The 26129-nt window shown below is 43.2% G+C and overlaps 1 protein-coding gene across 1 annotated transcript in view; it reads right to left on the reverse strand.

Moving 5' to 3' along the window:
• The window catches only part of Fas (Fas cell surface death receptor), a 39007-nt gene extending 13100 nt beyond the window's left edge, over positions 1–25907 (reverse strand). Inside the window, exons 1-2 of the mRNA XM_052713531.1 lie at positions 25727–25907; positions 2131–2284 (exon numbers count right to left, since the gene is read on the reverse strand). Coding sequence (XP_052569491.1) covers positions 2131–2284; positions 25727–25756 — 184 coding nt within the window. The 5' untranslated portion in view covers positions 25757–25907. The remainder of the gene's footprint in view (positions 1–2130; positions 2285–25726) is intronic.
• Between the last annotated feature and the right edge of the window lie 222 nt (positions 25908–26129).

Below are 26129 nucleotides of genomic sequence, written 5' to 3' on the forward strand. Positions count from 1 at the left end.
CTAGTGAAGGGGCAGAGAAAAACCTTTAACACAGCCAGAATGACAGTTAGCAAATGCTAAAAGAAATCTGTACAACTGAGGATTAGACTAGAAATATATCAGAAATTTTGATGCACTTAGGCTATGATTGACACAAACTATTCCAGCCTTTGACTACTCCAGAATTTACATGCACAATCCTACATTGTTGGGTATCAAAATGAAATGCCATACACACAAAACTTTCCATGTTTAATGCATTTTCCTATAAATAACTCATTGCTGTGTCACTGAGTAAAAACATTGTCGAGTTCTCTGCTGTGGGATGTTCTGTATGGCAAATGTGTTGCTCTGATTGGTTAGTAAATAAAACACTGATTGGCCAGTAGTCAGGCAGGAAGAAGTATAGGCGGGAGAAGGAGGAGAAGAATGCTGGGAAGTGGAAGGCTGAGTGAGAGACACTGCCAGTCGCCACCATGACAAACAGCATGTGAAGATGCCGGTAAGCCATTAGCCACGTGGCAAGGTATAGATTTATAGAAATGGATTAATTTAAGATATAAGAACAGTTAGCAAGAAGCCTGGTACGGCCATACACTTTGTAAGCAATATAAGTCTCTGTGTTTACTTGGTTGGGTCTGAGCGGCTGTGGGACTGGCAAGTGAGAGAGATTTGTCCTGACTGTGGGCCAGGCAGGAAAACTCTAGCTACAGTTCTCGACATAGGTCCCATTTTCTTTCTTAAAAGTTTGCAGCAGGCTGAGATTCCCTTTTAAAATACAAACAAAAGTACAGTAAAAGCACACAGCAGAAATCTTTGACAGGTTAACATGCAAAACACACCATCTTTGTTTCAGTTTGCACTTTAAATTTTAAACATATAAATGCAAAATTTCAACTATGAATACAGATTTCAATTCATAGGCTAAATTGATTGTCATTAGCAACTTAAAGAAAAAAGCAATAGATAGTTTCCACTTCCTGTTTGGAAAACAGTAACTGTATAGGAATTTAGGTAGGTATAAAGTGGGTTATATTATAGGGAAAACTTTCTTGTTAGGCTTAGTAAAAATCTGGACAGGAGAGTGTCCCATGGACACTGTTGGAGGAGTCTTTGCATGTGCATGACCTGGACCTGCTTTGTACTTTTAGTACTGCAAGCCTGTGAAGCCAATGATGGAATCTACAGAAGCCTTTTGGAGGTCTATGACTATAGCCTGACACTGTCAAACAAACCTAAACGCCACTGAGTCACTTTCATTTTTTTTTTTTTTTTTTTTTTTGAGACAAGGTTTCTCTGTGTAGTTTTGGTGCCTGTCCTAGATCTTGCCCTGTAGACCAGGCTGGCCTCGAACTTACAGAGATCTGCCTGTCTCTGCCTCCTGAGGGCTGGGTTAAAAGGTGTGAGGCACCACCAACTGCCCAGCTTGGGTCACCTTCTTATCCTCTCAATGCACCTGAGACAGATCTGCATTTATAAGTAACTGTGGTCAACCCCAAAGTAGAAACGAAGTTTACAGAATTACATTTTCCTTAGCCTCTCATTTGCTGGTGCTTGAAAGAGTTCCAGTCTGAAAGGGATTTGCATTTCAAAATACTGATTTTTGAAAAAAACTGCTGGTGGCTGTTCATTGCTTTTCTAGCTCATCTGGTTACTCAGCTGCAAAATGCAAATGTATTTTGCAGGCTTCAGTGCTGGGACAGAGAGCCGTAGCGATAGACCGAAGAGAGGGGCTGAGAAATAGCACTGAGGGTGGAAGTTCCTTGCTAAGGGAGCCCCAGAATTAGTCAGATACACACTGGTCAGCTTTGAGATGACAGGCTTTTAACCCTCCCAAATAAGTTTTCCTTAGCTTATGAGAAACAGCTAAATAGATGAATCTTCTCATTTTAGACATATATGCCATTTGTAAATTATGTTTCTTCATAAGTACCCCAGACAAGCAACATAAAGATAAAAGAAAAAAACAAACCAATTTGTGTTTGGAGGATAACTTTATAGTATTCCCCTCCCTCCACTTCTTCTAATGCTGTACACTATAGGACGGCCAATAGCTGTATAACTAACTGTCCAACACATTCTTACTTATAGCACTTCTCAGTCCCTCACCCTGATTCTCCCACTCATCTCTGGATGCTTCATGTGACCTACCAGGCTGGAATGGTTGACAGCAAAATTGGCCCCCACGATATAATCCTTTTGAGCAGTTAGTCTCAGTTTCACGAACATTCCTCCTCAACTCTGACCCCTCGGAGATGTTATCAGTCTCTTGGGTATGAGTGCTTAACTGTGATCCAGCAAGAACCTGTGGGGGGGAAAAACATACTAAGGATCTTAGTGATTTCTGAACCAAGCAATGTGGGAAATATGTGTCACCCACCCAAAGTGACTGGATCTGTGTACAGGCTAAGCAAGGTCATGCTGATGATCGCCAGAGGAGGGGCACCCTGTGGCCCTGCAGGTCCAAGCACAGGTTTTTCTAGACCACACTAGAAGCACAGGGAAGCCCTGGCTCCACTCACTATTTCTATGCCTGGGGATGGGGGAGGAGGGGGAATCCCATATGGTCTCTCAGTCTCGAGTTCGTCATCTCAACCCTGGAAATAATCTCTGCCTCACAGATCTGTTGTGATAATTAAATGGAACCATGCATTAAAAGCTCTCAGCACAATGCCTGGAATTTAATAAAAATGTTCCCTGAAAGTGGCAGTATTACTATTGTTACTATTAACGTGAAGTTCTAATAACAAAATAGAGGGAAAACCTCAAAGCAAACATAATTTGAAACCTAATTCTGGCCACCCATAGTGACTAACTTTTCTGTGCCTTTCATTTCCTTACATTTTGGTGAGACTAGCATTTTCTGTCTTTAAACATTGATCATGAAGATGAAAGTGCTCATTTCTATCAGACTTGACACTTACTCAGGGCACGTTTATGCTTCCTTTTTGCTACCCAGCCACAGAATCAAAGCTCTGGTCAATGTTCACTGTTGTCCAAAGATACAATGAACTTCCCACTAAACCCATACAGATCTCTTTACCTTGTCCAGGAAATATATATATACACTTCTTCTTGGAAAACTGCTGTGGGATGTTCTGTATGGCAAATGTGTTGCTAATTAGTCAATAAATAAAACGCTGATTGGCCATTGGCTAGGCAGGAAGTGTAGGCGGGGCAAAGAGGAGAATAAAGCTGGGAAGTGGAAGGCTGAGTCAGAGAGACACTGCCAGCCGCCATGATGAGAAACAGCATGTGAAGGTGCCGGTAAGCCACGAGCCATGTGGCAAGGCATAGATTTATAGAAATGGATTAATTTAAGCTGTAAGAACAGTTAGCAAGAAGCCTGCCATGGCCATACAGTTTGTAACCAATACAAGTCTCTGTGTTTACTTGGTTGGGTCTGAGTGGCTGTGGGACTGGCAGGTGAGAGAGATTTGTCCTGACTGTGGGCCAGGCAGGAAAACTCAAGCTACAAACGGCGTCCAACGTGGTGGCAAGAGTTTCCACCTAAAACCTGAGAAAAGATTCTAAAACGGAGCTAAAAACAGCTTCCTAATCGTCTCTCTCAAATGAGCGGCAGCTGCCAGTTTGAGCTACTGGTGGGTTCCTAGCATGTGCGCTCGACCTGCAGTATGGCGGGAATGAGTCCTCTGCAAGTGGCACATTAAGCTGCGTGGTGGATTTAGCCTTTGCAGGTACAAAACAAAGAGGTTTCTGGGCTATACGCTGCTTGGATAAAAGCATAGAGACCCACGATAGCTCCCAGAGCTGGTGGAAAACGCCACGTTGGGAAGCTGAGGTGGGTGGAGCCAGCAGCCACAGCTGCTGCAGTTTAAGGCAATAGATTCACAATAAGACAGATTCAGATGTAATAGTTTACAATGTGTGTAAAAGATGCGTAGGCTTGAAAGAGACAAAAAAGATGATATATAGAGTTATAGAAACAAATACATAGTTTTAAAAAATAAAGTCTTTAAAGAGACAGTAAAGGTAGTATAAAATATAAGCCATGTAAAAATGGATATTACACAGAGAATCTGCATTGTGTTGTCTTTGGGACTTGTAACTGCAGAAAAACATTTGATTGTAAAAGCTGTTGAGTTATGCCAAAATGTATATTTTAAAGGTACCTTGACTTCAAAATTTGAATATAAGGATATGTTACTTTGGAAAGGAGACTCTGCTTATGTTCCCACAGAAAGCCAGAGGCTATGGATTCGTTCCAGATTAAGATACATCAGGTTTGACCAGCCAAGACCCCCTGAAAGGTCTCCGATGACACTATGGCCCAGATGATCCAACATCCAGAACGGTTTGAAGGCAACTGGCTCAGACGATACAGCCTCATGGACTATTCCATAATGCTAAAATTTTCTTTGTTTCCCCATAAGATACAGCGCCCCCCTCCAGCAGGAAGTAGTAAGAGAAGCTACACCCAAATTCCCAAATTATATGTAATTTTACTTTGTTAAGGTTAAAACCTTCCTTTTTGAAAAAAAAAATGGGGGAAGTGCTGTGGGATGTTCTGTATGGCAAATGTGTTGCTAATTAGTCAATAAATAAAACGCTGATTGGCCAGTGGCTAGGCAGGAAGTATAGGCGGGACAAGGAGGAGAATAAAGCTGGTAAGTAGAAGGCTGAGTCAGAGAGACACTGCCAGCCGCCATGATGAGAAACAGCATGTGAAGGTGCCAGTAAGCCACGAGCCATGTGGCAAGGCATAGATTTATAGAAATGGATTAATTTAAGCTGTAAGAACAGTTAGCAAGAAGCCTGCCATGGCCATACAGTTTGTAACCAATACAAGTCTCTGTGTTTACTTGGTTGGGTCTGAGTGGCTGTGGGACTGGCAGGTGAGAGAGATTTGTCCTGACTGTGGGCCAGGCAGGAAAACTCAAGCTACAGAAAACAAATCTTTAAATCTATTTTTGATTATTTTCTCCTAAAGACATAAATCCATAATTCCAAATGAAGTTATTTCCAAGTTTTCTTTACTAGCTATAGAGTTGGAGTTCCTTGGGAAAATAAGCAAAATTATACATTTAATCAACTTAGAGGTAACACCTGCAATGATTTCTTTCTCGGGATTTCTAAGTATATTTGACCCATCTGAGGTGGTTTAAATAAGAATGGCCCCATAGACCCATATATTTCAATGCTTGGTCACCAGAGAGTGATACTATTTGAAAGGATTAGGAAGTGTGTCCATGTTTGGAGAAGGTGTATCACTGGAGGTGGGCTTTGAGGGTTCAGAAGCCCAAGATAGGCCCAGTGGCTCTCTCTTCCTGCTGCCAGAATTTCCTGATATAGAACTCCCAGTTACTTCTCCAGCACCAGGTCTGTCTGAGTGATGCCATGCTTCCCACCATGAAGACAGTGAACTAAACCTCTGAAACTGTAAGCCAGTCCCAATCAAATGCTTTCCTTTATAAGAGCTGCCATGGTCACGATGTCTCTTCACAGCAATAAAACAGCAAGACACCTTATAAACATAAATGTATGCCACTCCTTCTATGTATGATAGAGAGAGCATTATCCATCGTCAAATTCTTTGAGCTACTATTTCTGAATTTGGTTTTCTCAAGATCATTTTCTAGGGTTTCCTGGTACATGATAGGGTGGGAGCTGTTTGTGTCGTTAATTGTTTTGGTATTCTGAGCCGAGAGAAGTTAATGATCTGCAGTCACTGCCACAGAGACCTCCAAGTCCCTCTGAGCCTGTTCTCCTTCATCAGTAAAGTCTATGACCCCTTCAGGTCACAGGGTACCTTAGGACCTCTGACTGAGGAAAAAGGAAGTGATGAAGTGGCCTACATTTTCTCCTGAGATAGATGTGTCTTAAGATGCATCTGTGAGCTGGGCGGTGGTGGCACAAGCCTTTAATCCCAGCACTCGGGAGGCAGAGCCAGGTGGATTTCTGTGAGTTCGAGGCCAGCCTGGTCTATAGAGCAAGATCCAGGACAAGCACCAAAACCACACGGAGAAAACCTGTCTCGAAAAGATGCATCTGTGACATCCACACTTTTAATAGAGAAAAGTGACATCAAAATCTCAGAAAACATTCGACTTGTCTGGAGGTTCTTGTCAGCAAAAGGTACAGCTAGGATGTGTCTTAAATTTTCCCTCATAGTACAGTGTTCTCTCCCTTGTACTCAGAGGTGAATGAACTTAACATAGATGACGACTGACTTTCCATGCTTGAGCAGTTGTAGGTAAAGGGCAATGACAGGTACTACAAAGATGAGAAGAATCGAGCCTAAATAGGCTGGCATCACCTCCAAAGTATTGATAACTCAAGCCAACAGACATTTGTTCAGCTAAGTTCTGATAATGTAAATATAAATACAATCGATTATTAATGGAAAATAATTAAGTTCCCAAAGGCAGGGAATTTGCATATGAATTTGTGCTTTATTACAAAATAATATGCGGGGATGTTTCACAGTTTATATTTGCATGGTCTTGTTTTATTCCTTTGTGGTGCTGGGAATTGAACCCAGGACCTCATGGATATCAAGCAAGTTATAGACCACCAAGCTTCACCCACAATCTGTTGCTTTTAAAACACACTCAAATCTGGGCTCTTTTCTCTAAGACATCTCTAACATGGAAGCTTACATAAACTATATTTATTGGCATCAACTTTTCTTTTCAGGATGACAATATCTGTCTCTTGCTTTCTCAGCTGAAGGTTGTGTGCTAGTCCAGTTAATGGCAGGCTCTCTTTCAGAGCAGATAGCCACCAGCTCTGGTGACATAGCTGGGGACATTAGGGAGTAGTGACTCATCTGGAAATATACCAAAGGATTCATTGTTCAAATCAGAGAGGTCCTGCACAAAAGCCATTCAAATTTTTATGGCTTCTTACTCTCTGGCTGTGTCAAACTCATACTGATCAATGAGGGATGATCATCAACACATGAAAATTCCCAAACTAGGGCTGGGAGATGATGGTTCAGATGTGATGCAAGCATGAAGCCCTGAGTTGGATCCTCCAGAACCCACATAAAAATAAAAAGCCATGTGTCAGCGTTGGGGAAATAGAGACAAGATAATTCCTGGGGCGTGCCATCCAGCCAACCTAGGTGAATCAGCAAGCTCCAGGGTCAGTGAAAAAAAGCTTCTCTCAAGAAAATAAGGTAAGAAGTCATACTAAATGTTGACCTTCAACTTCCACATACATTCATTAAATACACATATGGGAAGGAGAGGAGAAAATTTGAGAGGGGGGAGTGTGTGTGTTCTCTAATCTGGAAAATATCTCAGGAGCTAGAAGGTATCACTAAATCCTACTGGCAAAAATAATAAAGACTGAGTCTGAACAAGCACCCGGAGGAGGGACAATTCCTTTCTATCGTCAGCCACGCTGGTTACTGTAAAGAGCAACGTTAGTGTCGAGTCAAACTTATTTTTCTTTTCTGTCAATTCTGACTTTTCAGTAAAAACAAGAAAATGACGCAGATTGAAACTCAAAGAGAGGGCATTTGTAGGTTGGGGCTAGCCCAAACTGACATATCTAAAGCACTCAAGCTTCATGCCCAATTGTACATATGTGTATGTGCCCTGTGGATATACAGCCTGTCCTTGGTATGAAAATTTTAACCAACATCTGAGAGAAACTATATGTGCAGGTCTTCGATTCCTAGCGTAAATGGTTAAGTAACCGGAGGAGAAGGACAGAAGGACATACATTTATGGATTGCTTCCACTAATACCGTTCCCAGAAAAGGGTACATATATTATGCAGTTTCGGGCTTTCTAAAAGAAATGTACCACTCTTCCCTACTTCACCCTAGTTTCTTGGGAGTCTGAGGCCTCAAGTTCACGGTCTACTGGACTACTAAGTGAATTCAATTCCAGCTTGGCAAACTAATGAGACCATCTCAAAATAAAAAGAGTGTTTGTTGTCGTTTATGAAGGAGGCCTGGAGATGCAGCCCAAAGGTAGCAAATTTGCCGAGCATGCCTGAGTGCTTTCCGAGTACCGAGGGCACGGAATCATTATCCAAAATACATTCCGAATCTGAGAAACAAGCAATCTGAAATCAAGATGAGTCAAAAGGCACAAGTCTCTAGAGATATCCCGGCAGCAGCCTCCCTTCAGATGTGTTCACACACTTTACAGAGTCGATGTCTTCAGGAAATGTTCCCTACTTACTATAATATCAGCGACTTCTGTCAGGTACCAAGAAGAAAAGTGGTCTGAAGTACCTATCCTGACTGTTTCCAGAGGTAAGGCAAGTCACACTCCACCCAGTTCGCATTTTAAAATGTTTGCATTTACTCATCTTTGCGGAATGCAATGGTCTAACTGAAACTGTTTAGGCAGAGACTGGGGCATTTCAATTATGACAGGGTAGGAAACCCACACAAACATAAATGGTTCTGAGTGTTATTTTGGTTTTGAGAAGCAGAAAAAAAAAAAAAGCAAAAGAATTAAGGATAGGAAAAGTTGGTAAACTATGGCAAATGACAGGAGGGGAAAGAGGGAAATACAAGTTATTTAAATACCCACCTTCTTTTTTTGTTTGTTTGTTTTTTCGAGACAGGGTTTCTCTGTGTAGCTTTGCGCCTTTTCCTGGAACTCACTTGGTAGCCCAGGCTGTCCTCGAACTCACAGAGATCCGCCTGGCTCTGCCTCCCGAGTGCTGGGATTAAAGGCGTGCGCCACCACCGCCCGGCTTAAATACCCACCTTCTTAAGTAAGACATTTTAAAGCAAGAGAAATCTCGACATTACTTTCTACAGAATGAAGTGTAAGTAAGCAAGTGCACTGTTGAGTACCTACTGTGTGTCGCACATTGCCTGGTCGATGCCTGAGAACTAACCAGTGGAAAGATAAATCCTCTCCTAGCATTGTTTATATATGTGAGTGGATTTGTCACCAGGGAAATGGAAATTTATCGTGTGTGTGTGTGTGTGTGTGTGTGTGTGTGTGTGTGTGTGTGCGCGCGCGTGCGCATTGGGGATGGGGGATAATTAATTTTAAAGAACTGACTGTCTCAGCCCTCAGATCAGATGGTATAAGTCAGCAACCAGAAAAATCTGCAGCTCAAGTCCTAAGGCAGTATGGGGGCAGAAATTTTACTGAGGAGATGAGCAGGCTGGTGTTTGTTTACTACAGCATTCCACCCACTGAATGAGGTCCACCTATAATATGGAAGATTAGTTGCTTTACTCACAGCACATGGATTTCAATATTCATCTCAGGACACATGCAAAATGTCTGACCAAAACTCTGGGTGCAAGCTGACGTAAAATATTAACAATTTCCAGGGAAGGGATGCTAAATAAAGAAAGAAATGTAATAGGTCTGTCAGGGAGAAATCATCCTATACAAATAAATAAAGGAAGCTAGGAAGTATAGGGAATTTGAGGAGTGGGGGCATATTCATTAAGAAAAAATGGTCTCTGCACAATGGAGTATTACTCAGTGGTTAAAAAAAAACAATGACATCATGAGATTTGCAGTCAAATGGATGGAACTAGAGAAAAAAAATCATTCTGAGTGAGGTAACCCAGACTCAGAAAGACAAATACAGTATGTATTCACTCAAAAGTGGATAGTAGATGCACAGCAACGGATAACCAGGCTACCATCCACAGCCCTAGAGAAACTAGATATCAAGGAAGACCCTAAGAGGGACACATGGATTGCCCTGGGAAGGGGAAATAGATGAGATCTCCTGGGTAAACTGGGGGCAGGGAGTTGGAGTGGGGAGGGGATGGGGAATGGGAACATGAGGGTTCAGGATGGTTGAGTTGGGGGAGGGTCAGAGAGAGAGAGAGACAGCTCTGAGGGAGATATCTTGATAGAGGGGGCCAGTATGGGGTTGGGGAGAGGCCTGGTACCTGGGAGGCTCTTGGGGGTCCATGGGGATGACCCAAGCTGGGACTCCTGGCAATGATGGAGAGGGTGCCTGAACTGGCCTCCTCCTGTGGTTAAATTGGTGACTATCCTAATTGTCATCGTAGAACCTTCGTCCAGTGACTGATGGAAGCAGATGCAGAGATCCACGGCCCGGCAATGGGCCGAGCTCTGGGAATACAGTTGAAGAGAGGGAGGAGGGATTATATAAGCAAGGGAGGATGGGGATCAAGATCCCACAGACACAGCTGACCGGAGCTTGTGGGAGCTCATGGACTCTAGACCGCCCCCTGCATGTGAATGACAGTTGTGTAGTTTGATCTGTTTGTGGGACCCCTAGCAGTGGGACCAGGATCTGTCCCTGATGCATGAGCTGGCTTTTTGGAACCTATTCCTTATGGCGAGATGCCTCGCTCAGCCTTGATGCAGGGGGAGGAGCTTGGTCCTGCCTCAACTTGATATGTCATGCTTTGTTGACTCCCATGGGAGGCCTTACCCTTTCTGAGGACTGGTTGGGGTGGGTAGAAAGGAGGTGGGGGGAGGGAACGGGAGGAGAGGAGAGAGCAGAAACTGTGGTTGGTATGTATAATAAATAAGTAAGAAAAAAAGGAAGGAAGGAAGGAAAGAAAGAAAGAAAGAAAAAGAAAAAGAAACAAGAAAAAGTGGTCTCAGCTAGGGGAAAATCTACTAGTATTATTATAATAAAGGTAAATAGCAATAAAATGACTTTTAGTGAGATATTGCTATACTCATTGGTCAGTGCCTCACTCTGCCCTCATCAGAGAAGCTTCTTCTTGCAGTAGATGGGAATCAAGACAGAGATCCACAACTGGACGATGTTCAGAGAGTGAGAGATTTTAGAGTACTTAGTCCTAAATGGGACATTGTTATCTAACCCTGTCCCTCAAGGCTCAAGGATTTATGTGGATGAGGAGGAAGAAAGATTGTATGAGCTAGAGGAGGTGGATAACTTCAAGGAAACTGTGTCTTCCAGGCACAACAGGAGTGATACATGTATAAACTCACATAGACTGTGGCAGTATGCACAAGACCTGCACAGGTTCAAGACAGATGGGGTCCTGGCACTGAGAGTGGACACTGGCTCCCACCTTTAATCAAGAAGCTGTTTGCAGTTGATACTACTGACAATGGGAAAATCAGTTTTATAAGATAGCACAAAATGAACTCCATGCTTTCTCTCTCTCTCGCTCTTCTTTTCTTTCTTTCTTTCTTTCTTTCTTTCTTTCTTTCTTTCTTTCTTTCTTTCTTTCTTTCTTTCTTTCTTTGTGTGTGGTCCTTTGTTTAATCTGGGCATTTTTTTCTTTTGTTGTTTTTTTTTGCTTGTTTTGATTTTCATTTTTGGGTTTCTGTGGGAGGTGGGAGGTAGTTTTTGTTTGTTTGTTTGTGTGATTTTTTGTTTTTTGTTTTTTTTTTTTTTGAGGGAGAGAGAGAGATCATAGAGTGGGGTGTGTAGGGAGATGGGGAAGACCTAGGTGAGGGGAAATACAATCAAAATATATCATATGGAAGAGAACATTTTTAATAAAAAAGAAACAAAAGGCCACTGAGAAGTTACAGACCTGGTGATGTATAAGGGACGAGCACGTTCATTCAGGACCGGCTTTCTAGGGCTCCTGACCTAGGGAAGAATCCCTTTGGTACTCACAGCCACAGCAGGAGCCTATGTCTCTAATGCTGTATTCACATTCAAGCCTGGAATGTCAATTCAGAAAGGCATCATGGCACCTGCTCAGCTTCAAGGCAGATTTTAATAATGGATCTCCTTCGTGCTAGAGATGGGGTCAGCAGTAAGATGCATACACTGGTCTCACAAAGGACCAGAGTTTGATTTCCAGCATCTAAGTCAGGCAGCTCACAGTCCCTTCTAACATCATTACAGGGAGATCTGTTGCTCTCTTCTGGTCTCCATGGGCACCTCTACACTCATGTCCACATTTCTACTCACATTCGCACAATTTAAAAAAAAAAAATCTTTTAAAAAGAGTATCTACTGGAATGTTTCATTACTATAGATTTTAATATTTCCTGCAAATCAGAAATTCTGTTTTTCTCTCTCCTTTTCTGAATCCCTTGTGGCCGTGTGATGTGAGAGCACCCACCCTTATTTGCATTCCCCCATGACACTTGCCTAGCTCATTACAACATTCATTAACATATACCGCCTCTTCAGTTACAGTACTCATGAAGACTCGAGATAGTTGAAGCTGAGCACAGCGCCTGAGAAATGCCTTTCCCCAAAGCCCAAATTTAGGAATGGTTAACAAAGGACTCCAAGTCAGCCACTTCTGTTCCAAATCTGGGCTGGACTCCAATGCACATTTGTAGGATTTCCTTAATTACTTCTGCTTCATTTAGGAACACTAACAATGGTTTTCAGACAGTTCTGAACAAAAGGCAACAAGTTAGTTTTAATGAGGAATCTTCTGTTGGGAGGATTTTGAAAGGATTTCTCTCAGACTCTGAAGTCAGCCTCAAGTGTGTATCTTGGGGGCCGTGGGGGAGGGCTGGGGGGGTGCTGTAGGAGGACTACTAAAGCCAAGGCTGGGGCTTGCAGGGAAGGTGAAGCTTGCCAGTTCACCTCAGTCTGCCCGTCTTTCCTCCATGTGGGGCAGCATTTGTGTGAACAGCCATGGCAATGATGCGGCGTCTGGCAGAGGTGTCCATCTGGAATGCAGACGCCTGAATCTTCACATTTGTCCCCTTGGGATCCCCAGAAGAAAGGATGGTGAGCACCTGTCCCTGTGACCAGGTCATGAGAAACAGAGAACAGTGGACATTTTCTTGTCCGGCAGCATCGTGAGGAACTGCTTTTCAGAAGGACTCAAGTTATCAAACCGAAGACACGGTACAGGAATGAGTGCACCCGTAAGGCCCAGTGCCCATCCCATGTCACCCACTAGTACAGGCTCAGCACACCTTCTTCCCAGGAAAGGAGTGACAGTACTCAGGAAGTAACAGGTCGATGACAAGCAGAGAGACACCCGAGTGACTGAAAAAAAACTACTCACTTAAAGAACTTGGGCCACCTGGTAAAGCTGGTGCCCAAGGATAAGTGTGACAACTGGTCTTGAGGGCTGAGGCAGATTTTAAAAAGACAGAGAGAAAAAAAAAAAAAAACCACGCTTTTTTTTTTTTCTGTTCTCAGGTTCAAAACAAACAGGAAAAGACTTTTTTTTTTTTAAGTGGAAGGGGGAAAAAAGGTGTTAGGTGGTGGAAACGTCAGCTTTCTAACTGGCAAGAATGAGTTGCCAGATGCCTGGCTCAGCCACACTGTTCAGTACTGATACTGATGTCGCCGTCAGACTGAGCACAGTTTGTAAAGACACAGTGACGCCTCAGCTCCTCGGTAGATAACCAGTAAAATGAAAAGTGATTTACTTCTAGCCAAAGCCACAGGGTGTCTTCATCAGTGAGACCGCAGTGCACAGTGACTACAGGAAAATGCTCCCTTGATGAGAGGCTAGAAGTTGAGGAGTTGGGAAAGGAGGGGGAAGAGGAATAAAAGGATGTGTCTGAGCCAGCCATAGCTCAGGCACATAATCCCAGCTCCTGGGGAAGTTGAGGCAGAGGGATCACAAGTTCAAGGCTAACCTGGCCCTCACATGCCCAAAGAGAGGGGAGAAAGCGGAAAAACAAAAAACAAACAAACAAAAACAAAAATGTCAACATGAAATGGTCTTTTAACACATCAAAAACTGAACAATGTTGGTTGCTGAGAGTATGAGTTCATTACATCACAGCAAACGAGAAGCTTTAGTGGTAGCGAGACTGCATGGATTCTGAAGCTCTGCAGTGGTTTCTGGTTTGTGTTCTCTGATAAGATTAGAAACCTGGATGATAACAGTAGTGAATGTGTGACAGGAACCCCCTAAGTAAGACATCAGAGACGGGAAAAGTTTGTGCTTGAGCGAGCAGCATTTGATCCGTCCTAAAAATTTAGATTTTTGTCTTCGGGTTTTGATGGCAGTCCTTTTGGTTTCCCGAATCAAGCATCCCAAATACAACCTTTCTTGAGTTGACCCTATCGCCTCAGCTTAGTGTGTTCGGGGCTGTTTCATTTCCCCTGGTCCCGGGGGACCTGCTATGTTACCCCTACCCACCAGCTTTGCTTCATCATGAGGAAAGTCTGTCTTATTTATCAGACCAGACCAAAAAGAAAGGAGGTTATTTCAACGTATACTGAAAAGAATTGTTGACTTCACTGAGAGCTCTGTCACAGAAACCACCACAAACTTGAACTGTAGTTCATGGTGAGCTGTGTTTCCAGTGAGTCTCTGGGTGTCCTTCTTAAAGGATACTTACTATAAAAGTATGCCTCCTTAACCATGTCCTGACAGATCCCTGTGGAGAAGGCACCCAGAGTCACTGGGACAGCAATGAGACGGTAAGACAAAGTGACTTAGAAATTAATATTCAGTGCTTCTCTAGAAATAGGAAGAAGTAAATATATTTCTTAAAAATTGCATTTATACCTGTGAATTAGTTGTTTTGTTTTGTTTTGGGAAAGAAAGAATATCTAAAAATGTGATAAATGTAATGTTCCTAGTTATCCATAGAGACTACTCTGGGGAATGTACCAGAAAAGATTTTTTTTTAACACATACAATTTAGGAAGTTTGCTTTTAAATTGTCTGTAATACTGTTTTACATTTGCACCATACTTTGAAAAAATCATCTTATTATGTAATTACTCTTATAGCCCTAATATGTAAATGTAATAACATAAAAGAATGCTTCTAAAGTCATTTAAATGCATGTTGATGGAATTATCTGAAAGACAGATAACTCAGTTTGAAAGTGGGCATTTTAACTCCAAAGTTCAAATAGATTGTTGAAAACATGGGTAAATAGTGTCCCTTTATATACTATAAAATTTGTCTTTCAGAATTTAGTGAAAAGGTTACAGGAAGTGGTAGCTGGGGTTCATTTGGGTGAATGGCAGAAACAGAAAATGAGAAAATACGTTAAAGTTGTCTACACTAGCAAAGATTCCAGATAATTCCTAAGCTCTCTGATACTGAACCAAGTTTGGTATCTCAATGGATTTACAATTTTATTTCTTTTCTCCCTCCCTGGATTTACCAGAGCAGAAAGGACCTGCAAGGTGATTTGACCAAGCCCCTTCCCTGGTAGACACAGCCATGTTTCAAAATGTTACAGTGGCTAGCCCAACCTCACGGTGCCTGTTGACCCAAAACTGATGTAGCTGTTCACCCACTCCAAATTCTTGTGGTAATGTCCTAACTCCTACACCTCTTTAAAACATGGTCACATTTTGAGAAAGGACTATTTCAGAGATGGTTTGGCTGAGTTCAGTAGGGTGAGTCTTAATCCAATTTGGCTGGTGTGGTGGTTTGAATAAGAATGACCCCCCATAAGCTCATATATTTGTGTGCTTAGTCACAAGGGAGTGGCACAATTTGAGAAGGATTTGGAGGTGTGGTCTTGTTGAAGGAATTGTGTCACTGGGGGTGGTCTTGGAGGTTTCAAAAGTCCACACTAGGTCCAGACTCTGTCTTTTTACTGCCTGTGGATCAAGATGTAGGACTCTCAGCTACTCCTCCAGCACCATGTCTGCCTGTGTGCTACCATGCTGTCCACTACGTTGATAACGGACTACACCTCTGAAACTGTGGGCCAGCCCTAATTATTGCAGGATGATTGATCACACTGTGTGAAGATGTGTTTCTGTCCTTCCTTGCCTGCCAAAGGCACCTTCTGATTTGTTTAATAAAGAGCTGAACAGCCAATAGCTAGGAAGGAGAGGATAGGTGGGACTTCTGGGCAGAGATAGGAATGCTGGGAAGAACCCTGCATGGGAGGTTTGCCAGCCAGATGTGGAAGAAGTCAGATGTAAGGTAGGGAGGAGAGGTAATGACCCACATGGCAGAATGTAGATTAATATAAACAGTTTAGTTTAAGTTTTAAGAGCTAGTTGAGAATAATCCTAAGCTAAGGCCAAGCTTTCATACTCAAGAAGTCTCTGTGTCATTATTCAGGAGCTGGTGGTACAAAGAAAGTCTGACTACACTCAATGAAATGCTTTCTTTTATAAGAGTTGCCTTTGTTGTGGCGTTTCTTTACAGTGACTAAGACAGCTCTTTCATGAGGAAATGTGGGTGCTCACAGATAGAGGAAGACGACATGAAGACACAGAGACAAGGCCATTTGTAAGTGAAAACAGAGGCCCGAACAGACTCTTCATTGCCCTCAGAAGCAGATGACCCTGTTACTTTCATCTTTGATGTCTTGAGAGGAAAACAGTGAAAAATTGTTCAAGCTACCCTGCATGTGGGACGTGGTTATAATAGTCCTTGTACACTAATATAAATGTAAAAGTACAGCCTCTCTCTTCTCTCACACTCCTGAGTTGACGAACATCAGAGACACATATAAACCTGGGAACCTCTTATAGCTGAAGGGGTTCTCATATTGAATGATCAGGGAGCTCAATGGATAAGAGAATTTCCATGAAATTTAGAAGTAGAAATCACCCAGGGGCAGATGCAAACCAGGCTTCTTCCTGGACTTACTGGCCGTACGAGGCTGCTTTGAAATCTCACTGCCCTACATTGCTGAAGAAAACAGTGAAGCAACAGATGAAGATCTGCTGACTAGTTCTGCCAGCTTGCTTGCTAGACCTCCTAGAACTTATTAATATTTGATTGAACAGAAATTCTAAAAAAGACAATCAGTGGTTCATTGTTTTAGCAGTGCATCAATACATAATTCTCATATCTACCAGGGACTTAACACATCTCTAATTGTGTAAACCAGTAAGTAGTATTGCCATTTTATATTACTGCATTATTTAGAAAACGAAATAAAGATTTAAACATCTACATGAAAGAGATAAGTGAAAGTTCCATGTGTTTTTATTTATTTCAGAATATAGAAGAGTAGAAAGGAACCCCATCCCAGACATGTCATCTCTCTTTCTTCAAGCCAGTCTCTGGAAATCTCAGGAGAGAAAGAGTGCAGTAGCAGGACTCAGTTAGGTCCATAACTGACCAAGCAGTAAATAAGAGAAACGGAAAGAACCCAGGAAATCCCATCTGGAGTCTATTTTAAGTTTAATACTTTAAGTTTTAAAGATTAAGTTTAATTTCTTAAAGTTAGAAAAGCAGTTCTCAGAGACAAAGGGTGTGTATAACTCAGTGGCAAAGAACCTGTCTAATATGTGCAAGTTCCTGGGTTCAATTCTCGACACTGGAAAAAGAAAGGAAGGAAGGAAGGAAGGAAGGAAGGAAGAAGGAGGAAAGGGAAGAAAAATTGTTCCCAGAAACCCTAATAGACATAAAAATCTTTAAGTAATACATAAACAATAAACACTCTAAAAAATACCAGAATCATACATGGTGCATTTTGATTAAAAATGCTTAGGCCTTAGCAGCAACTCAGAGAATCAAGATATTTGAGTGGGAGTGGACTTGTTAGGCTGGAGTGCTGTACCTGGACCCAGGGACTAACTGGGTCCAAGCTCTGGGAGATCAGAACTGCTACACTAGCCCAGATCTGTTTTCCAACAGTCATAAAAAATATCTAACATTTAAATGGTTCCAACTAGCAACAAAAATAAATGTATAAATTCACGCATACGTATTTTATACATCAGCACTACATGTGCTAAACAAAGCATAGTCTAGAACAATGTGTGGACTATTTCCTCATTGCATTGTTTTGACAAGAAGCAGAGAGATGACAAGTTGTCTTTGACCACCACAAGCACCATCACACACACACACACACACACACACACACACACACACACACACCACCCACGCCTCCATTGCTTCACATGCTTTGCTGTGTATGGCCAAGGCCACACCGAATCTTCCCCAAAACCCTTATTGTGAGCTAGTCAATCTATAGATCCTATATTTATGAAAGATGTCACACGCACTCAATCTGTAGAACCCATCTTTATGGAGTATGTCACATGTAATTCACAAAGAAGTTTTGATGCAGTCATATCTTAAGCTTGAGTGTGTACATGGGGTCGAGTTAATTATCACCAGGAAAGTTATCATTATTTGCTATCCTTAACTGTGCCTGAAATAAACTACTCAGAGTCAGATTCCCAAAGTGCGAACCAACACCAGCTACTTAGTTGCATTGAGCTGAACAGTATGCCTTCTTGCCTCCCGTGGACTGTTACTCTGCTGGCCATTGTTGTCACAGACACCCCAGCAATACATCTCCACTGAGTGGGTCATGGACAATTGTTTGCACCAACTGTGACTGCTCTGCTTCGAAATTCCTATGACTGGGGCGGTGACTGGACTGTGTGGTGGCACAAGAAGGAGTAGTAATTAGAGAAGATGGCCAGCTCACTTCCTTCTTAGAAAGGAAAGGTTGCTCAGTCTTATAATAACACCTTCATGCTTGCATAGCAAACGATTTTCCTGATGGAGCCAGCTTCCAAGCCCCTTCTATTTGAGAGCCAAGATTTTGAGTGAGAAAAGAATGGCCAGTAACTAAGTGGGTTTTCTTTCTGTTTTTGTGAATTATGCACACACACCCATGTATGTCCCTAAAGAAAAAAACTGGAGGCTACGGTACTTACATGAAATGTGTGTGTGTGTGTGTGTGTGTGTGTGTGTGTGTGTGTATCTACACAAGTGGAGGTCACAGAGCAACCTGCAAAATCATTCTCTTTTACACCATGTGGAGCCCAGGGACCCAAATCAGGCTGTAAGGTTTGGCTGCAAGCACTTCTATCCACTATTTTCTTTTTTTATGGATTTTATTTATTTGTTTGTTTTAGGGTGTTGGGATCAACCTCAGGGCCTGGTACATGGTAGGCAAACACTACCACTGAGCTACTTCTTAGACCCAAGAGACAATTATTTATAAATTATAAAATTAATAAACAAAATTATGGTAATTCAAGCTCCCTTACTAAATACCCTCACTATAAAATATCAAACAAAAATGATAAGATGATAATTACACAGAAACACAAGCAGGTTAATATACATACAAAGTGTCAAGGAGCAGCCCATATACGGCACTGATTAAACATACAGTTATGTACATGTGTGGATAAGACTCAGAAGCTAGAAGTAAAATTTTAAAATGTTCCCATAAGGCTGATTTTTTAAAAAAAAAATGAATGACTTTATTTTCCAGTATTTACATTTAATTTCATTCTGTTTGGGCAGTTTTTAAGTATTTATCTACTCAAAAAGAAGAAGAGAAGGATTCATTATCCTAAACTTGGTTTCAAGTTACTTTTTATTGCATTGTTTTATTGCAGTTTTAAATCACATGCTTTTTGTTACTTTTCAGTAAGTGGTCTCTGGTACATAATGTAAAACATGTGCTTGACAGGGGACTTTTGGAACCAAGATAATTCACCCAAAACACACAAGTTAGAAGGGGCTTTTGCAGGGGGATTTCCTTATTCAAGTTTCTAATCATCTCAGAAAAACTATGATTCTCTCCAAATGGCAATTGGATTGTGGTGGTCGGCCTCCCCACTGAGCATGCCCCAGCCCTCGGAAAGTTCTCTTGATAGACTAACACTCCAGCCCTGAAACCACTCATTCTCAAAGAGACAGCACCAAACCCTGGTGTATCTGCTCTTTTTCACCTTTGACCCTCCTGTAATCTCAGCTTCAGAATAAAATCTTTTCCTACATTAAAGTCTCCGTCTGCTCTGCCAGTGATAATTCTATCTATTGTGGACAGGGACAGGCAGCAGAAGACTTTCTGTTTGTGAGCTGTAGCTAGTGAGGATTGCCGATAGCCTCCAACTTAATTCTTGCTTTTCAGTCTTACCATGATTTACAAACATGTGTTTTGGGCTGAGAGAACAACTTAGTTGGGAAAGTGCTTGCTTTGCAAGCATGAGAACTTGGATTTAATGTGCCAGAACCCATAAAACTTACAGATTTCCACCCTTGTTAATGTTTTGATTTATATTTAGTCTTGTGATTGCATTCATGAAACTTTTAAGTTCCTTGTGGGATAAACAAAGCCCTTCCAAAAAAATGGAAAAAAAATTTCATGTTTCTAGAGTTGTTTTAATGGAAATGATTAAATTATAAACAAAGCAGCTGTCTTTGTCCATCCCTTCAATACAAACCCCAAAGCCCACAGTTCATGATTCTTCTGTAGGATTGCTTGTAAATGTGTCATTCTTTTCTAAATCTCCTCTCATTTTCTTCAACCATTATTTTTAACAACTGCTATAAGAACTATGAGAAAAGTGGCTGTCTAGTGAGGGATTGGTCACATCCCTAAATAGTGCAGGACGAAACCTTTAAGGACCCTGCACCACTTCATAACACACACACACACACACACACACACACACACACACACACACACAGACTTACTCACTGGACAAAAAAAATTTTCCAGAAACTAGGAGAGGCAAAAAGAATCTCTAAAAAGCAGAGAGAAGAAAGAGAGGCAAAGGAGGGTCCAGTTGCTGTGTCTGCAAATGGTCCTGGAGACAGGAGAACTTGGGGAAGGGAGTCAAAGAAAACTCATCCCCAAATCTACTCCCTGGAAATCACCAGTATTTAACAAAACTTGCTTTTGTGTTCCAATTCACTCTGCCTCTGTTTCACCTACGCTACAACTGAGGAAGTCCTACTACATGGGGAGGCATATTTTAGGAGACACACAGGGTGATACAATGCTGGAATCATGGGGGCTCGATGTTGGATAAGGCCAGGTTCTGAATAAGGAAACTTCTGAGTCTTATGTGGTAGGTGGAAGGTACAATGAAATGCGGCAATGACTATGTAGGTGGCAGGGTTACTATTACAATTGTGCTCCTCTGTCTTTATAACGTTAGTTAGTAAACTTTAATTTCCTAGGCCATAAATCATAAATTATACTTAACGTTGATGTACTAATGTGTGTGTAAAAATTCACATAAGCATACATGTATTGTGTGCATGCTTTTACGAAGGCTGTTTCTTGGGTCCTTGAGGCACACACATCTATGATAAAGACACAGCTCTACCTAATTTGAGCATTAGCTCCAGGCCTTTGGCATACTGCGAAGAGCTGAGAGTGTTTCCAAGCCACCCACACTGATGGACTGATGACAAGGATATTTACACCGAGGAGAATCTTAAAACTCCCTAAAGGCATTTCTAAAGGCCAAATACTATACATGACTTCTTAAAGAACCAAAGGGATTTTTTTTTCACTCCTTCACAAGTGCCAAGTATATGAGCCTTTGCCATTCTACTCTTGGTATACTCTGGATATCAGATGCAACCAGCAAACTGTGTAGTCCAAAAGAGCCTCCAATTCCTCAAACTCCAAAAGGCAGTACAAATATCCAGAAATGAGCTCAACCTGGACTATAGAAGGATTTCTGGCAGTTAGATTAAAAGGCAGCCAAAAGGAGTCAGTTTCCCTTCCTGTTGACAGAAGGCCTGGAAGTCTAACCCAGCACACGCTGGTGTCACCAGTACCATGGTAGCATCCTAGCCCCTCTCATCTCCTCCCCTACCCTAACCTCCCTCCAGCTCATGGGCTTCCCTCCCCACAGCTACTCTTCTCCTTATAGCCCTGCTATTCTAGCTATGTGCCCCTCCCCCATCTCTGCTTCTGCTTCTCTCACTATATTTTCTCTATTCTCTATCCCCGCTATTCTATCCCTTTCTTTCAAATAGCTCTGGCCATGTCCAGACTGACGACCATGCCCAGTCTGCTTCTTTCTCTCTGCTCTTGACTGTTTCAGATACCTCTGGTTGTTCTTTCTCTCATATCTACAATTAAAAAAATCTTCCCCTCAACCATAACTATGGATCAGTCATATCATCACTTACACAGCTGTTGCCCAACATCCAGGAGTGGTACACAGAGACCCCTTTCCAAGGTGCCTAGCCTCTCTGAACCAAACCAAGCTACTGTCTTGACTCTCCAAAGGTATGGAACATTGTTTCTTCCGGCTCCTGATGCCCACCACCCCTCTTCAGCTGCTTCTTCCCGCCCCCCCACCTGCTCTCTCCTTGGAGCTCCCCGGTCTGTCTCTGTCAGCTCCTAGAGCTTACTATGTTACAAAAGTCACGCTGGTGTGTCAGGCAGCTTCTCTCTCCTGTTGGGAACACATCACATAGGATGCCTCTCCTTTGTGACTTTGGACATTTCTCCCTGACAAATCTCTCGGTCCACTTGGGGATGCCCTGGCTTGAAATTCTTGTCACCAGGACACTTCGTGTTCTCTCCCATCCTTGCTCTCCCTCCCGACATGGTCTCAGCTCCCTCCTGGAGCTTACTCTGTCTCTCTTGTCCATCCCCTCACTCTAATCCTGGCTGCCTCCTTGCTAGCTCTGTCTCTCAGCTCCCTCCTAGAGCTAAGTCTGTCTCCAACCATGGCTAACTATTTGTCTCTCCTCATCTCCCTCTGGAGCTTCCTACTCTGTCTCTGTCCTTCTCGTTGGCTCACTGGAGCCTGCTACTTGAGGCCTGCAGGTACATCAGGCTTTTTTCTATGCTCTCCTGGGCCTCTAAGATACTGAAATCTTCCCTCTGGTGGAGTTTCCCTAAGCCTTTCCCATCCCACCTTCTGTTCACTGTGCTTCTAAACAACGTCTCCTTTCCTGCGCTCGCTCTCTCTCTCTCTCTCTCTCTCTCTCTCTCTCTCTCTCTCTCTCTCTCTCTCTCCCTCTCTCTCTCTCTCTCTCTCTCTCTCTCTCCCTCTCTTTTTCCCTCTCCCTCTCTCAGTTCATTTTGCTCTTGGAGCCTGTTCTTGTCTCTAGCCATGGACTCTTCCCATTCAGAATATTCCCCCCACCCCCACCCCCTGCCACCGTCTTCTCTAATGTCTTTTCTTCCTCGGACCCAGAGATCTCATTAAGCTTCACTGTCTTACTGCAAATGGCTTGGCCTCAGTACAACTCAATGGCCAAAGATGGCCCACTAGATTTCCAAATTCTCACACAGTGTGACAACTTCTGTTCCTACACAAATAAACGATCCCCAAATCTCTTATCTGTAAAGTTTCTCCATTCTCATAAATTTCTTATCTCTGAGCCTTCTCTGCTCCCTGCTCTAATCTCTCCCTCTGGTCACTAAATCCAGTTTTACAGAGGTTGAGATGTCTTCTGTGTATGGATAATATTTAAATATTGTCACATGCTATTCTGCTTTATTTAAAAAAAAAAAATCCAGCTCTGGAGTTGGGATATGGCCTTCCTCTCCAGGCCCAAGAATGATTGTTTAAAAGTTTCCTACACAATCTCTGTCTTGAGTCAGATGGGGACACCTGTCTTTGTGCCTGGGAGGACAACAAAACAGAACAACACAGTAAAAGACATTCCATGCTTTAAAACAGCTAAAAAGTAAACTATTCCCAGTAGGGACCATTGCTCCTTACCTCATACTCCTCTTCTTGGTTTTACTTAACTCTCTAAACACTCCCCTCTCTTCTAACTCTAAAAGGTTTGCTAAAGTATCAACTTTAGCTCAAGGTTTGTAAGACTACTGTGTATACTTCCTGTATCTCAGGACTTGTAAATTCGTTGGGTGTGGTTAAAACAAAAACAAAAATTTAAAAAAAAACTTGTAAAATCTATAACAAAAAGTTAGCTTAAAATTTGTAATGAAAAAGTTGATAGTTAAAAAAAAATCTATAGCACACTGAGAGCACATGAAGCTTGGCAAGCCGTTGACCAGCATTGACCTGTAAAGGGAATCCTGCGATCTCTCTGGGCTCTGAACCCACCCACAAGTTCCAGGCAGGAGACTTGGTTTAGATACAGAAGATCCCTGCCCAGACCCTGGAATCTGTCTGAAAGGGACTGTACCCAATCATCATCACCATCCTACCTGCTGTCAAAGTAGCTGGTGTGATCTCTCAAAAAGGCCACTGAGGATGGGGACAGATGGTATATCACTTGGACCTTGGGCCCTTAAAGGTAGACTGACTGGAGTTTACTAACCCAGGATACACAGTCCCCATCAGCGCCAACCCTGGACTTGGGAATTCAGAAAAACTGGGGACTAGAAACTTTCAGGTGGACCTCTGTTCTCCTGTGTCCCTTCCAGACATAGAACAATATGGGTCTAGGGGAGAGAGAGGAGTCAGTAAATCAGGCTGTTGAAAAGTGGCTAGAAAAAGACCTTCACGGAATTTAATTTTTATGTATACCCTACCAAGGACAGGGTATCTGCATCATGTCCTCAAATTATCTGGCTTGCTTGTACTAATGGCTTGACTAAATGTGCCTCGTAAGACTCACTGGACAGTCATTTCTTTTACCTCTGGCAAAAGGGGCATATGACTGCCTATGGCACCTATCAGCATATCAAAGCACATGCTGGTATCACAAGTACGTGTTACCCATTTCAAAGTCTATGTTAGTATTCTAGCCCTTCTCACCTCCCCACCGCAAACTCCCTCCAGCTCATGGGCTTCCCTCCCAGCAGCTGCTCATTCTCCTTGTAACCCTGCTATTCTCAATAGGCTTTCTCTCTGTGCTCTGCTCTTGCCTCTCTTGCTGGGTTTTCCCTATTCTCTGAACCCTGCTGCTCTCCCCTCTCTACGGTAGCCCTGGCCATGTCCAGTCTGCTGGCCATGTTCAGTTTACTTCTTTCTCTATACACTCTGGACTGTTCCAGATGCCTCTGCCTGTTCTCTTTTTCATATCTATAGCAAAAACCTTCCCCTTAACCACGCCATGGAGCTGTCATATCATCAGTTTATACACAAACTGCTTGTGCCTTGGAGTTAGGGCTAAGTCCAAGCCCAGGGCTGTCATGAGCTAGCTGTATTATCTCTGCAGTCTTTAAGTTCTCTGAATTTCATTTCCACTTGTAAAAGCGAGCAGAGAGTCTGGTGGCGGTGGCACACGCCTTGAATCCCACCACTCGGGAGGCAGAGCCAGGCAGATCTCTGTGAGTTCGAGGCCAGCCTGGTCTACAGAGTGAGATCCAGGACAGGCACCAAAACTACACGGAGAAACCCTGTCGCGAAAAACAAGCGAGCAGAGGCTGAGCAGAGGCTGTCTTCCTCCGTTCTCTGATGCTGTGAAAACCGATTTCAGGGCCCCAATAAAACACTTTGTCTAAACTCAGAACTGGATGAACCTCCCAAGGTAGAATCCCTTTGATTGGCCATTATCAAGCTAGCATTTCTGAGCAGGGGACTCTCCTGTAGAGGCAGAAAGCTTGCTTACTCCTGTGCCTACAGCAGACACGGGCCGAGACCCAGAGTTCAAGGGTTACAGAGACAAACTTGCCTTGAGAGTGTGGGAACAAACCGGACAAAACAGCAACATAAAAACACCCATCAGCCCAGCCACCTACAGTTTCACAGCTGAATTCCCGGAAGGGAAGAAAACTGGTTTATATTTTTCCGTGTTGTCACAAGAACGTAAACAACTCTTCAGAGGCTTATTAGTCCAAAGTAACTTTTTGAAAGTTATTTTGAGAAAGGGTACCTCCCAACTCCTGGGTCAAAATCACCGCCCAAAGTTGACTCACTTCCCCAGTTGAACGAACTGTTACAAGTGTCAACTCCACTCGTGCCGCACAGGCTCGGAGGGAACCCCTCTCCTGGCACAGAGTGCACCTTTGCCTGGGCATGTCTCTCATCCCGAGTCCCTCTCCAGCCACGCAGAAACCATTCAAGACTCGACCAGCAGCAAGCTCCTGCCGTTCCCCACCCACCCTCTTTCCAGCAAAGCGCTCGAGCTGCAGGGTCTGTGCCCGGGGATCAGCCCTGAGCACTGAGCCAGGAAAGAAAGCAGCTCCCCCGCCCTTCTGAATATCTGGACGGAAGGGGGGAAGGGGGGTGGCGGTCATTCAATGTCAGCCACATCCAGATTCCCGCGCGGTGGTCCCCAGAGTGCAGCGTCCCACATCCCAGGCTTCCCAAAGCTTACCAGAGGCAGGAGAGTCCAGATCCACAGCATTTCTGTGCCCTAAGGGAAAGCCAGCCTAAGTCTCCACCTCTTAGCAGGGTGAGTCACCTACATGGGCAGGCCCGCCCCAGCCCCTGCTCTAGAGGGCCTCTGTGTGTGTGTACTTTGCCTGGGCCCGCCCCTGGCATGCCTGCCGGCTGCATGGTTCTCAAACCACTTCCCTCTGGTCTCTCCAGAAATCGCTCTGAACACTTGTATGTCGCTTTTTCTGAGGGAGTAGACACAACCTATGTAAAGCCCCACCGTTTGGGAGGAAGTTCTGCAGGGCTCAGGGGAAATCCACTGATTCATCAACTCACTGGTGGGGGCTGGGGAGAGGGAAGCCAGAGTAGTGCTTGATTGCACAAATGGGCATTCCCCGTCC

This window comes from Peromyscus californicus, unplaced genomic scaffold, assembly GCF_007827085.1.
Source record: "Peromyscus californicus insignis strain IS unplaced genomic scaffold, ASM782708v3 Scaffold_4__1_contigs__length_199733344, whole genome shotgun sequence".
Taxonomy (NCBI): domain Eukaryota; kingdom Metazoa; phylum Chordata; class Mammalia; order Rodentia; family Cricetidae; genus Peromyscus; species Peromyscus californicus.